This window comes from Glycine max, chromosome 19 (assembly GCF_000004515.6).
Source record: "Glycine max cultivar Williams 82 chromosome 19, Glycine_max_v4.0, whole genome shotgun sequence".
Lineage (NCBI taxonomy): Eukaryota > Viridiplantae > Streptophyta > Magnoliopsida > Fabales > Fabaceae > Glycine > Glycine max.
The window spans coordinates 48,118,252-48,134,186 of record NC_038255.2 but is presented as its reverse complement, the minus strand read 5'-3'; the positions used below and the strand labels follow the sequence as shown (position 1 = coordinate 48,134,186).

The 15,935-nt window shown below is 31.2% G+C and overlaps 1 protein-coding gene across 1 annotated transcript; it reads right to left on the bottom strand.

Annotated features, from left to right (window-relative positions):
* Positions 1–8,006: 8,006 nt before the first annotated feature.
* Positions 8,007–12,778, bottom strand: LOC100790047 (transmembrane protein 184A). The gene is made up of 6 exons (XM_003554543.5): positions 12,420–12,778; positions 12,248–12,321; positions 10,883–11,032; positions 10,301–10,586; positions 9,226–9,459; positions 8,007–8,703 (listed from the first exon to the last, which is right to left on the bottom strand). Exons 1-6 carry the CDS (start codon positions 12,573–12,575, stop codon positions 8,344–8,346), a joined length of 1,260 nt encoding a protein of 419 aa, XP_003554591.1. The 5' UTR covers positions 12,576–12,778; the 3' UTR covers positions 8,007–8,343.
* Between the last annotated feature and the right edge of the window lie 3,157 nt (positions 12,779–15,935).

Here is a 15,935-nt window from a genome sequence, read left to right as displayed (position 1 = left end):
CTAACAGATAGTTAATCATTTCTAACTTTGTTTAATGATTTTTCACAAAATCAAGCCTGTTAACTGTTCCTCCAATTTGTCCTTTTATAGCATAAGAATATATAATAGTATGCACTACGTGTTTAGTCCAAGTTTCAAATCTTGTTCTTTGACAAACTTAACCAGCCTTTTACTTCTTAATTATTTCTTTTACAAAATTTTAGAATGGTTAAGCTGTAGCCTGGCACCATACTGTGAACGTGGCTATTAATTTTTAGACTTGCAAACAGCATATTATTTTAAGACCTTCATTTGATCACACTTTTTGTTAATTAATTAAAATTTATTAAAAAAAATATAAAATTTTCTGAATTTCACTTCATACTTAATGAGAATGAGTATCACTCCTAATTTCATACTTTTAATAAATTTTAACAAATAATAAAGATTATGTAACAAAAATTATATTAGAGAATGTATTGGTATTTGGTAGTAATACTTTTTTAGATGGGCCGTACTTTAATTTAGTCCATGACCTGCTTCAAGTCTATGAGTGTGTTTGCGCTCAAGTCAGACTCAATGCAACTAGCATTTCGGGTAAAGCTTTCCTCACATTGCTTTTGGCATTTTTATAATTTTTTATTGATCCATCACAAACTGGTTTTTACCAGTTTTGACCAATTTTCTAGTTTTTTAAACAGTTTTTTTTTTCTGAAAATTAATTAAGCAATTTATTTAAATAAAAGACTGGACCAATTCACCAACTTTTTAGATGGACACTACTCGTGAGGATGTTTTCGGTTTACCATGGTTGAAGATATATAGGTTGTTGTTTTCTTTACCTTCAAGATGCTTTATGTATTCTTTTTTGACTATCGAAATGACTAATCCAAATTGATTACAAATTTTGATTTTCAGGATGGAGGAATCAACTTGAAAAGTGCAGGAAGCCAAACTTGGAAACCAAAATAGAATTTGCCAACTTTTAGTCTTGGATCTTTGGCCCAAATACCTCAGCGTTAGTACGAACATGACAAAAGGGCTATTCATAAATCATAAATCATAACCCATATAGCCCATAGGCCAGCAACCTAATTATCACCTAACTCGTTTTGAACACGCTGATTGGCCTTTCAAAATTATTTATTCCCACCAAACCCATGTGTAAAGCTACGAACATTAGGCTTATAGTGTATATATGCTATTCTCCTGCATAGTATATTTGAAACTTTCCTATGACTGTGGCGTAAATTTGTGTGCTATATATGCGATGGGTCTACATCTACTAGTAGATTTATGATAAAGAGGAAATAATTGTTTCATGGAAATTGGATCCCATAACACTGGCAAATAATTTCCATTTGTTTTATCCCACGATCCAACTTCACAAGTATATGCCCAGATCTAATAATCTATATAATCAAAGCCATAGAAGCATGGAACTGGCAAGTGTCAACTGTGTATGTGACTGCAACCCAATCATATAACAATAGCGAAATTATATATTGGATACTTTATCTTATTTTTAAGATTTTGATTTAGTATCTTATCTTTTGAAGAAAAAAAAACAATTTAGTATTCTATATTTTAGATTTGAGTCACTTTTATCCTTTCATAGTTTAGTTTAGAATCAATTTACAATTAATGTTTTTAATAATTTTAACATAATAGATGTCAAAAACTACCAGAAAACTATACTTAATCTGAACGTGTTTTCACATGGGTAATAATATGATGATAATTTTTAATCTTAAAAATTATATAAAAAAATCTCCATATTTCCATGCTCAATTTCTCTCATTTTGTTCCATAGGTACATATTTGATTCAGTTTTATTTTGAAAAAATAAATCAATCTTTTGGAAAGACTTTGAGAAAAAAAAAATATTTCTTCCCATAATCAAATTTCCAAACATGTAATAAATTTTCATCACAATTGAAAAACATTCACCATAGATAGATTCTGGAAAAGAACATCCACAAGTAACTTGCAGCACCAAAATCACACAAGTTTTTGTTTCATTAACTTTTCTTTATCATTTGTTTAAAAAATGTGAGAATTCAAACCCACAAAATCTTTCTTTTCCTTTTACTATTCTTTTAACTATCAAATCAACCTTATATATCTTATAGTTTCATTATCTTGTTTTGTTTGTTTTGCTTATCTGCAATTGCTTGCACGTTATTTCATGTTAGTCTGACAGAGGCATTTTTAGCCGTTAATGACTATTTATTAATTGGCCTTCGATCAGGATCAACTAGGTCTAGAATCTGATCTGAAATAAATTGCATGTTCCGTTTGCTTGTCATTTATGTTACCGTTGGCAACATAATGCGAAAGCCGTTGACATTTCTTAACACTTCTTAACATTAATTTAAACAATAATAAAACCCAACTTTATAACATACTACTGTGCTAATTAATTAGGAAGACACATAAGAGCAAGCCGAAAAGAAAAAAGGAAAAGAAAATCTTGCGCAAATTAATTGTGTGGTTGTGCTTGTTTCTTTCCTTATGCAACTTTTTTCCCTAGCGCTGATTTTCTTCTAGTAGAAGAAATAATGCATGCTTCATATCTATTTTATTTACTGCTATTGTCAACTTAGTGCTGAGTTCATGAGCTGTACACAATAAATATTGGCAAATTTTTGTGAATTTTTATCCCATGGGTGCGTCAGGATTTAGAATGCGGAGATGGTTTTTCAAACGAGATGCTTCAATTCGTCAGCCTTACTTATAAACAAATCTAAACAATATTATTGACCCATCAGATTGATATATCCTATATAGAACTCACTTTGAAGAAATTTTATATGTTGAAAGAGATTAATCTTTTAAATTGATATTAATATCTCAAGAAATTAGTCTTTATTAATTCTAGACTAGAAAAGTCAATATTTCACAGGTACAAAGTTACAAGAATTATGATTAAAAAAAAATGTACGATTTCTAAAATGTTTTTTTTTACACGTACTATCAAATAATAATTTAAATCTTTTAAAAATAGGTCTATCTAGTAATTTAGATACATGGTGTCTATCTAATGATTTGTCTGCTCCACAAAGTAGGTCGTGTTATTATTATTAATAATATCAATATTCTATAATAAAATCAGGTTGCTGAAAATTTATTTGGCTATGACAGAAAAGCTTTATTTGCAGATGTAGTAGTAGTATACTTTGAGTAAATTACTTCTAGTATTCTATAATGAAATCAGGTCGTTGAAAATTTATTTGCCTATGACGGAAAAGCTTTATTTGGTGATGTACATTATAATTATGGAAAGTAAGTAAATAGGACCACAAAGAATTCGAACATTTTACCATATTCATAAATAAAATAGTGACAGTAGCAACCACCAAACACAGACCAACCCGTGAGTCTTGAATTCTGAATCAAACATAGGGGAAGAAGCCACTTACACTTACTGAAAAGTAGTGATGATAATAATGGTACTATTTAAAATTATGGCACTTAATTAGTTCTCACCCATACTGAAAAAGAAAAGTATGTATGGACATATGGGTGTTGCTTCTGAGTTCTCACCATTTGGTGGCAAATATGGAAGCCAGAAACTTGGGAAAAGTAGAAAATCAAGCAACTTTCAATGCTTTTGAACTTTTTGTTCTTTGGTCCATACTGTTAATTTAAATTTTGAACCAAGAAGCCTTACGCTTAGCATAAGAATAATATACCACTAACGTTATACGTATAAATAATATCGACTATCAAATAACAAATCAAGTACCTATATATAGACATTACCTATTTTATGAAAGCAGAGAAGGCCTCGCAATATTTCAAGGTTCTTCGTATATATGAATAACAAAAATATATCGTTACAGGTTATCGTTTCCAGGGAACATGGCCTGTTAACTGTTAAAGACATATCTTGTTTTTCTTACATGGTTTAAAAGGAAGAGAAGAGACAGAGGTAGCGTTCTGAGAATAACAATATATGCTGTAAATATATTTCCTTGTTCCAATTTCCAATTTGCCTTTGTAATAATTAAGTAGAAATAAAGAATTACAAATAGTAAGTAACTGATGAACAATGGAATAAAAAGTGATAAATAACTAAATATCATGAGTTTTTTTTTTCCTGAATTAATTGGCATGAGTATGAGTGGTGGTCCTAGCTAGCATAAACAAGAGGAGGAAGAGACAATTTTGCGGTTATGGGCACTGAGAAGGCGTGAAAAGCTTCTCCTCCGGTAATAGAAGCCGCATTTGATTCTGATTTTGGAAAAAACCAACCTTCTGAGTTTCATAGCAGATCCTAGCCGCAGCAACAGAACCTTCTTTACACGAACCAAAGACCCTTTCACTCTCTCTTTGAGGCTCTTCTTTCTACAGAACCGATAGCTTCTCAGGAACAATTGCCTCTTCTCCATCATAGTGTGACTGTGTTCAGACTCAGGCCCAAAAGACTCACTCCTAAATAACGGATTCATGATAAGGCTACCCTTTTGATTATTACGAATCAAAAGTTGCTTCTGAAAAGACAGATAGAACAAAATAAGAATTGTAACATTTAAATAGGAGAAGAAAGAAAGGGTTTCGTATGTGACATAACATAGAAAGAAAGGGGGTCTGAACTCCGAAGTGTAGAAATTCGACGCACCTTATTGTTGTTGCTTGCTAAGCGAGCCAACCACGCCGCAATAGCTGAAGACAAGTCCTTTTCTTTGATGTTGTGAAAGAGTAAGCACTTTAACAAGTGGATCCTTCCATAGGTTCTTGTCTTTTTAGATGAACGGTCACGTGCATTTTGTTACTGCACTGATACTGTGATACTTAAGTTTGTTTCATTTAGTATGCTAAATTAATTAATCGTATACAAAATATTCATAATATATATTTGGAAATTATAACTATTTACTGTCAGTCTAAGTCTGATGGCACTTTGAAAAAATAAGAAAAATTAATTTTATAATTTTAATCGTATAATAATTAAAATTTGATAAAATATTATATTTCAATAAGTTTTCTTAAGAAAAGTATAATATTGCTATTAATTTTATAGTATATAAAAAATTCAAGAGATAAAAATGATTATAAAATAACTAAAATTAATAAAATATAATTTTTAGATAAGATTTTTTTTAAAAAAAGATAAAGTTATTATTAATTTTATAATTTAGAAAAGTCAAGAGATAAGAATGGATTGTACAGTAACTAAAATTTGATAGAATATAATATTTAAATAAGATTTCTTAAAAAATTATTATTTATTTATTTAATAATATATATTTTAAAAGTTATATATTAAAAATGATTTTTGATTGGTTGGAACTTATTTAAAAGTTATATTTCAAATATTTCTTTAGTTAATTGTTTTTTTATGGATCTGGAACGGCAACGTAGAAGGTGAATAAAAGTATAAAAAATATAGGTGAAGAAAAGTAAAAAAAAATAAAATCTGTGAACATTTAATTTAAAGTTTAGAAAAAAAAAGAAAAAAAAGCCAGGGGCCGAGGCTGTGGTACTTAAGTTTGTTCTTTCTTTCTTTATTTTATTTAGTATGCTCTGCTGCCTGTGCATAAGGGATTCATCGTTAAGACCTAACACAATCACATGGTAACATTCATTTCTGGTGCTCTCCATGGATTCCCTGGTTGGGTTAAATCAGAGCCATCCTTATCCTATGATTGTCCAATGAGGGAAGGAATATAAGTTGAATTTGGATCCTTGCTTATCGTTAAATAGTAACAAAATACAATTGTGTACTCAATTTTTATTAAATTAAAGACGATTAAAGGTAAAACTATACAATTTTATATTTAATAAGAGAGAAAAAGATGTTATTAGTAAAAAGAATTACACAATTATTTAATCACAACCTAATATATATGATGAGTTGTTGACTTTTAAAATAATTCATACAGTAATTTATAATTAGATAATAATACCAAATTGTTTTATACCGCGTATATAGACATTAGACGTATTCGATAATTGTTACGTTTGTTTTAAACTTAACCATATCATGAAATTTCCCATCAGAGGGAGAAAAAAGCTTTGGTAATGTTGGTCACGGTCTAAAGCGTATCTCTTGGCGTGTAACAATAAATGCAAGAAAGGCTACTAATCTTTGCACATAAGTGACAACAGCGGTACACAGTACCTAACGGAACCCGAATAAATGGCTATATAATAAAACTTTTGATAACATGATGATCTCTACGTTACGATACAGGAGTAATAACATTAATAATAATAATTGGCTTTATGAATTGGAAATATGAGCAATTAGTAGCACAAGAAATTGGATTAAGGTAACCTTGTTTTTTGCATACTTGTTCAAAGAATTAGATAAACAATCGAGTTTCGTTGCCAATCAAAGAGAGGGTGATGAGTTTTGTCCTTGTGACACCCATACGTATTTATTAAATATTATATATGACAATTTGTAATTAATTAAAGAGATTTTATTTAATAAATATAAAAGATTTCACGTGAATAAAAAAGTTCACATTTGTATTAATTATCAAATTAAAAATTTATCAAAATATCAAAACATATTTAATCCAAAGTAAAATCATCCAATTTTTATAAAAGAAAACAAGTTAAAAAATAAAATAACATGTTCATGACATTATATAAATAATATAGAAATACGTATACTAATGTTACATCCTATTATAGTTTTGTTTTGTAACATCTTCTAACACGAAATTCTTTAAAATCACCTACATAACCATATGTTCTCACGAACACAAGATTTAAGATGATCATAAGATCCAAATATAAACAATACAAGGGAGTGAATTATTACATTCTAAATTTGTTATTATTTGATATCAAATTTCACTTATTTCCTCTTATTTATTATTGAATTGATAAACATGATTATTTCCACCAATACATAAATAAAAGTTGTCAAATTGTGAGAGAATTATAGCAAAAAGATTTAATTTAAATGTTATAGGTGTTTTCATGACCAATAGAAAGTCAAAAATTATTTTCGGGCATCAAAATGGCAATGGGAAATTTTAGCATGGTTATGCAGATGCTAAATTTAGCATAGTACAAAGTTGTATACCATGGAAATCAGCACGGGACAACAACAACATCGTAAATATCGAAGACAGTTGTGTAACCCATCAGCTCACACATGCAAAGTTGCAAACATCCAACAAGAGTGTGCAACTTAAATGACAAGCTTCTGTGCACCTTACCTTAGGCTAGTTAGGCTTAATATGTTTAATATGCTTAGAAAACTAAGCTTGCAGCAGTGCAGATATAATAAATCAACCAATGATGCTCTTGAAGAATACAAATATAATTCTCATGCTTTCTTATCAGCTTCCTTACTAATCAGTATTCTTCATAAAGTTGGTTATGAGCTTTCTGAGAAAGTATGCATATAAACAAGTAATAAGCAGGATTAGCTAGCCAAGTGCTTTCTAATTAACATAGAATGAATAAGTTTAATATCTAAACAATGAGAAATGCTTTGAAATGCTATTTAAAATGGTTATGCAACGGATCGATAAGGCAAGGCACAACGATGGCATCGCAAGAGCTCGTACAATATATATCTAAATTGAACTCAAACTAATATCGATTGAAGATCAAACCCTATGGCATTCTCATGTCCTTGAATCCTGACATTATACAACTACAAATTCATCAACGACTTTCTTGAAAAAATTTCGTACGCGAGATTTACATTCTGCACTTTCTTTCAAATTTAAAAAAGATCGTTTTACTCGGTATACTTTTCTTTTAATTTTTTTGGTCACATCAGTTGATTTTATTTTCAATAGATGTAGTATAAGATGAAGAAACTAACAAATGAATTAGAATTAAGGAAAACGTAGAATTTGAAATCTTAAACCGTTTGGGACTCGTCAACTCCTCCGTTAAAATTTGTCGTCACAGACAATTTACTCAAATTAGTATCAAACACAATAAATATAACCAGATTCCAAAAATAGTGTAAATAACGACAATGGCATTGCTATAAACATTGAAACCGACAAGAACAGGTATCAAAAAGGTGCATGGGAGAAAAAAATCAATTAATTCTAAATCTTTTTTTTTAGTATCTTCCATGGTTGAACTTTGAGGCATGTCAACAAGTTCTGTATCTACAATTTACACACAGGACACACAAAAATTGGAGACAGAGACCAATATCAAGAACTATTTTGCTTGGCAGTGAGGCCGACTAGACGCTTAAGGTAGTTTGCACAAACGTATGTTCCCACATGATCTGCTTAATTCCTTTACCAGGATTTAAGAAACCACAATCATAGTTCGTTCTTTCCAAGCACAGAAGATATGTCTGACGCCCCTCTAATCTCCTCAAGCGATAACATTTTTCCCATCAAACCTAGCTCTGAATATTCCTCATGGTCACCTACCACCAGCTTTATCAGCCGCAGGAACCTCTTCAGGGTAACTGGATACATCCAAGTCAATGAAGGTCAAGTCGTATGGTTCCGAAACAGAATTGGACATATCCACAAGCAAGGAAGAATTCGTTGCATCAGAATTTGAAGCATCAGGAATGGAACCAGAATTTGAAGGAGTGCTACTGGTAGAAGACAAACTTGAGAGCTGTATGTCATCTAACTTGTCTCCAGACATATGTTTATTTCTTACAGAATCCATCTCTGGGCCAATTGGAACAGAAGTTCGTGACCTGTACTTCTTAGTTCCCTCCTCACCTTCGCTGTGATTATAGAGAACATATTCATGATACGTTGGTGCAAACTGCCACAGGTTTAAGTGGTATCAGATTATCAGCAGAGAAAATATAAAGCAAAGAAGAGTCAGAAATTTCAACTAGAACCCAGGATACCAAAAATGCACTGACATGGACCATTTGGAAGCAAAGAAACAGCATTATTTTTTCCAATGATTCGTTTAATGCAAATAAAATTCTGGAAGATGCTATTTTCTTGTTATGGACATGGCTCAGACATTTGGAGAAGGGTTTTGACATTCACTATAATCAATGGTCATCCAACATTAGCGAGGGGTTTGCAAGAAATTGAGAATAGGAAACTATAGTAAATATATGTATTACATATTTATATATCCATCATTTGGTTTAGGTCAGACATAAAGTCTGATACGAAACCAGCTTGAAGGTGTAACTTGTACTTTTCAGTACCACTGGTACTCAATTAATATATATAGTATATTTTTACTGATAAAAAAAAAAAGGCTGATGCAAATGCTATGTTAACACTGTCCATAAACCACAGAGAGAACATACAAAGTGAGACTCACCTGGTGGACTGTATCATGGTAAAAATCATTTAACTTCAAAGCATGCCCAAGGCTAGCTGTCACACCACGGGATCCACCTATATTAGCACTGGAATATTCTTTGTACGGAAATGCGTAAAAGAGGCCTACGGCAGCAACAAGCATCTCAACACAAATGATAAAATTTTGAAGTAAGGCAGCTTCATCAGCATCCTCGATGAATCCTGACTTTGCAGCAAGGAAGAATAACACGCCCTAAGAAATGAATAAGAAAAATGTCACCCTGCTTCAAACTTCAAAAGTGAAAAGAAAAAAACAGCCGAACCAAGCAACACCAAAATAACATAGCCATCTTCAAATTCTAAATAATCCCATAACACCGCAAACTTTGTGCATTCAATAAATACAATATAAGATAAAGCTATTAAACTTGGCAATATATCAAATGAATGTCGTAACACATGCATAGTACATTAGTTTCATTTCTTTTTTTTTTATTACTTTTCTAACTACTATGCCCTTAACAGTGGCCTCAAAAAAGTTAATACCATTAAGTAAAATAAGGAAAATATAAAAACTAGAGAAACAAAGACAACAGGAGGGAAGATGAAAATTATAGGTGACTGATGACTTTCACAAACAAATCAAATCCTAAAATTTAAACTATGTTGGTGTATGAGAAGAAAACTCACACACCAAATCCAACTTCTAGTACATAAACTAGCAAAGATGTTACAAATCCAGTGCATATCCAATGTCTGTTCACTAAAGAAATATCATTTTATATCCCAGGATTTAAGATGCAACATTCTTATTTTCCTTCTTTTAAAGAGACGGAGGCTAAAAAAATTTGCTCCAAACAAATTGCAGCTCATCTCAAGAATAAATAGGGCATCCTCTTTTTACATGACACTCACATCCTTTCTAATGGTCACAAGAATAAAAGATAACAGAAATATAACTTCCACTCTTCATGTACCCAAAAAATGTCACTCTTTATTCTGTTCTTCTTACATTACCTTACAACCAGAAACAACGTACAGTTGAAAATAAAAGAAAATAATAGACCATAAAAATGAATGAGGTATAAAATTACCTGCCAATAAGTCAAGAATACAACAGATTTTATTATAATAAACTTTGGAACTGGATTGAATGGCTGAAGCAGATCCTTGCATGCCACATAAAACAAAGCAAGCACATAGAGTGCCATTGTATACGAGATCGTATAAATGATCGTAAGATACAAGTATGACTGCTTTGGATTGAAATTTCCATCCTTATACTTCCCCTTTACATAAAGTATAAGTGTAACAACAACTAAAATGGGCTTCAAAATCACAAACTGCAGACATCCTTGCTTGCATTTACGTATGAAACGCCTGAAATAGAAGTTCTAGAAATGAGAGAAGAATATAAGTTATGATATAATGTCATGCCACCATGTTAGAAGTCTACTAAAATCCATTGCATCTCCAGGATGTCTAGGTCGTTTTCCAATAATCCATAAAAATAAATCTCCATATTGTGTGGCAAATGTATCATCCTAGTACTTTCAACTAACAAAAAGTTAGGTAATTAAAAAAAACCTCCATAGAGAAAAATCAGGGGATAGTTTTCAAGGAATACATAACTATCTTCAGGCACATCCAAAAATATGAATCAGATACAAACCCACCCATCCAGCGGTATAGGAGGAAAGCAACAAGTCATCAGACAAAATGATGGCTTCAGAACTCGACCACTCAAACTTATTACAACTGCTCCAGGACCACCAACCCATGCCAGACACAGTGACAGAAAATTATAAATGACCCAAGCTTCATAGCTGAAACAGTAGACAAGAGAAATCCATTAAGAAATTGCACCAGTCTAATAAACATAAATCAGCAAAATTCATTATAATTTTTGAACGGACCACAAAAATTTGCAAGTTGAACTTAAATTTCAAAACTAAAATGTTGTAGGCTAGTACACTGAAGAATGTACAAGAGAATAAAACCACACTAAATAGAAAAAATGGGGGAGGGGGTATTGCCTTCCCACTCTTGTGACTGCATATGTAAGCACTGCAGCAGCCTGCAGCAGTGGTGGCAACCACCTATAACACCTCAGTCCCATCAACAATGGAAGAATGTTACTTTTCTTAAGCATTGTTTGGAAATTACTGACGAAAGAAGAAGCCTTATTATACCACTAGCCACCAGGTGAGGTTGGCTACATGAAACACAAACTGTAATTCAGTTCACTTAAAGACCAAATTTTCAGAGGTATTATTTACCATAAGATCCCTCTTAACTTCTCCCAATATTCTCTCCCCCTTTTCACAAGACCAATCTACTCTCCTCACTAGTGCTTCCAGTAGTCTTCTTTGTATGTGTACAAACCACCTTAGCCAGTGTTACACCAATATCTCCTTGTATGTAAACATTTTTTATCATTTCCTTTTTTGTGTGGCCACACATTCATTTTAACATTCTCACTAATGCTACGCTCGCCTTTATTCCTGTTATCCCTTTAAAAACCCAACATTTACCATCAGTACCAGAGAATAGCTGTATGGCAATACAATAAAGCTTGCCCTTGAGCTTAGTAGGTACTTTGCAATCACAAACAGCCTTTACCCATTTTTCCCATATCTCTTGGAAGTTACTGACCAACAAGGTAAAAATTTAAGTACCCCAATAACATGTTTTCAGATATGCTCCAATGATAAATCAATCTATTTGAAGGATTACACACATTTTTCTATCCAATGAAATTGGATTTTGAACTCTATCTAGAGTAGGGTACCAGATGAGATAGTTCGATATAGCAAAACTCCAAAGGGGTTTCTGAATGGAAAGACGATAACTACTTCTGAGGCTTTGGAAGTCACAATTGGTGTAGAATAACAATATGTAATTCATATATCACGGGTAACAATTAATCACACAAATCAAAACCAAAATATACAACAACAACAACAAAAAAAAGAAAAAGAAAAAGGAACTCAGACTAAACATCAGCAACAACCAAATATTGAAAAGACAGATGAACTTACACTTCCCGAATGGAATTAAAATAGATTGAACTCTCGGGTATTACAAGGGACAAGAATGACATTAGTGCATAAACCTGTAAATGAAAATTAAAACAAATAAGAGACACATTTTTTGGGCAAGTGAGAGAGAGAAAAAAATCTAGTAGATGAATTGAAGAAGTGAGTGACTGACCGGGACCATGAAAATAATCCGAACGATGTAACGCTGATAAGTGGGCTCGGTGTAACTGAGAAGGTGCCTGTAAATGTGAAGAACGGCCAAAGCGATAGCTGCAACGGTGCAAATGAAAGCGACGACGTGGAAGAAAAGCGGAACCAGAATCCCCATTCTGGGCAAACTTCTCTTCCCTTCAGAAAACCGTAAACCCTAACCAGAATCGAGATCGAAGAATCAGAAGATCCACGAAATGATCAAAGTTTTAGAAGATGAATGAATGAATGCTTCACTGGCACAGCAATGGGGACTGCTGGCTGGCTTTGCTGCCAAGGAAAAACAAAATTGAAATCTGATAATAACAGCTATTTTACGCTAATAATAATAATATGATTTTTGGGTTTTCAGTTTTTACATACTATTCTTCGCAAACCAACTGGCCCGCCGGCCCAACACGCTCACGCCAAGCGTGCATTACACGCTGTGAGAAACTTCATCAACTAACGTTATTACATTAGACTTAGACTAGACTCTAGTTTAACATATTCTCTAAAAAAAATTAAATAATTATTTTCGTTAACGTTAGTAAGTTTGTCCACGTGACATACAGGAATAAAAATGACACGGAAGAATTGTTCATATAGAAATAGAGACTAATTTGTCATAATGATTTTTTATATTCCTTTTCCTTTTCATCGTTAGACCTGTAGAAATTATTTATTCTTTCTTCAATTTATATATTGTTCATCATGAATGAAGAACTCAACTTCATGTTTTTCCTTCCTTTTCTTTTCCTTTGGGTGTTTTTTTATTTTTATTTCACCTCCATTCATTTGAGTTATTAGTAAATACGTTTTCGAATTAGTAACAGAGAAGATAAATTATTACTAACAAAAGAGGATTGTTTTCTTATCTTGCGTGTCACAATAGAACACAAAACAACATAAGAATGATGCTCTTTCATAGTGGCTATGGAGATTGGCAGAAAAATTAACAAAGGATAAATGATCATGTGTTTAGGTATAACTCAAGTAGTAACAAAGCCAAAAATTATCTTGATATTTTCATCCCTATGAGTCATCACTTCATATCAACCCACGAATGCTACATGAGCAATTATTTTATGACATTTTTGTCTTTACATGTCACATAGGTAAATTTTCCAATGTTAATAGACCTAAGTTAACGGTGACACAATTTTGTTTTACTTTTTACATTTTCAGAAACTAAAATGTTCATTTACTTAAAAAAAAACTAATAGTTGTACTATGAATACTTATCGATTATTAATAGATTACTTATATTTGATTTATTTCATGTGTATAAGGCATTTATCAAGTGAGAGTCTTCGATGTGAAATTAATATATTTTGATCGTTCAATATTATACAATCAGTCTAGATTATTTTAACTAATTTTAAAATAATCATTCATTTTAATTACAATATTGAACTTCATTCACTTACAATCTCAAATCTCATATCATGAAATACATTTATTTATTTATTTCACACACACATAATTTAATCTTTTCATTGAAAAATTAACATAAAATTGCTCTCATTTTCTTAAAACTAGCATGTTTCAAAAGAATTCTCTTGATATGAGTAAATGTTATATGTAAAAAAAAAATGTTAACAGATAGAGATAGAGATAAGAGATTCAAATTTCCTCCCATAGTAATTACATCTACACAACTAGCCAATCATAATTTTTAGATGAATATTAGACAACTTGTTCCAATAAATAAAATAAAATCAGACCACTTATTTTTCCTCATAAAGTTAATTTTTCAAGTTTTGAGGGTGAGATTCTCGCTCTTATAACTTTTCAATTGGATATTTTTAATATTTTTTCTTCCACTTCTTTAGAAATATATTTTACACACTAGTTATATTCAACATATGCATATACAATTTAAGTTATTCATTTTTATTTATCAGTACCAATTTATGAAATCCAAATCCTTAGGAACTACTTCATAGTAGAATTGCTGCATTGTTAAAGAACATGGACAACTTTAGTTTATACAGAGGTGTTAACTCTTTTTTTTCCATATAAGTTTGGAGTAAAGACAAACCATCCCCCAACATATAATCGAGATTACTCATATGAGATGATCGCAAGAGACTATACATCAATACTTAAACAAACATTCTTAGTTATAAAAATGCTAATTACCCAAATATGAAGGTGTGAATTTTTTGTGTCTAAGAAAGTGTGAATTTTTTTTTTATTCTCTCCCAACAATCCAGACACACTTGATTAGAGCGTCCGTTAAACCAAATTATAGACATGAAAAAATGGATTAGCAGTCCAACGTGAAAATAGATTGGATCGGACAACCTGAATTTTATATGGACATTTTTTTTCCAGCCAAACCCAGTGGCCCATCGGGCTAATCCATATGGGAGATTTTCTTCCAGCACCAAACAGTTTTTACGATACACCTAGCAGAGAAAAATAAAAAATACTCTTACATATAACCCATAAGGATTGACACACAATTCATAATGCTCGTAATTTGTAAGAGGCTTACGAATTGGTAAAAAGAAAATACATTGTTAAATCAAAATTAATTATTATAAAATTTATTATATAAAATTACATGTATATTAAATATATATTAGAAATTTTAGTATTATATATATTATTGATATTAATATTTTTAATATAATTGATTTATTAACTCAATTGATTAGAGTGTTATATTCATAATGTGAATGCCACATATTCAAGACTTACATAAGCCATTAATTTTAAATTATTGAATTTGGACCTATATTTTTTGAATTTATCCTCGTCAAATAAACCCATTAGACGGTCAAAATTAAATCATTTTATTTGGATAAATAATTTTGGTAAAATTATAAATTTAATCCCTCAGTTTGTCTCTAATTTTGAATTTAGTCACTTAGTAAATTAATTCACAAATTTTGTCCTCCTATCTTCTAAACTCATGCAATGTTGGTCCCCAGTCCCCACAAGTAGACGTGTTACGAAAGAATGTTGACTGTCATGTGTTACATTCTTATTGGATGATGATTGTCCTATGTCATGTTTAGATTGATAAATGAAAATAACAATGTATTTCATCTTTCATTGACATCCAATCAAAACATAATACATATCCAATAACAAAGTGACACGTGATGATTAACTTAATTTGTTAACGATTAACGACTGAGTGAGCATGATTTTAAGAAATAAAAAGACAAAATTTATGAATTAATTTATTGAGGGACAAAATCCGAAATTAAAGACACATGAATCAAAAATACAATTTTATCATTAACTTTTTAGTTGAATCGGAGCAGATCAATGAACCAATCCAATTTTACCATCTCTACCAAATTGTTATTGAAAATAAACGGGCTCTAATTACTCCCGAAGTCTCTCACATGTAAATATAAACTTGAATATCTTTTAAAAAAAATATGAATATCTTTTTATAACAAGTTGGGAATATGGGTGGATAAGGGCAATTTAAAAATATGAAAATAATGGAGAGACTATAGTGTATATATATGTTCAC

What these genes read in the sequence shown, in the direction of transcription:
- LOC100790047 (XM_003554543.5), bottom strand. Translation starts at nt 12,575, where the DNA reads ATGGGGATTCTGGTTCCGCTTTTCTTCCACGTCGTCGCTTTCATTTGC. An exon ending in GGATTATTTTCATGGTCCCG is followed by an intron (nt 12,322 to 12,419) that starts GTCAGTCACTCA and finishes TTTCATTTACAG; the next exon opens with GTTTATGCACTAATGTCATT. An exon ending in ACCATGATACAGTCCACCAG is followed by an intron (nt 8,704 to 9,225) that starts GTGAGTCTCACT and finishes AACCTGTGGCAG; the next exon opens with TTTGCACCAACGTATCATGA.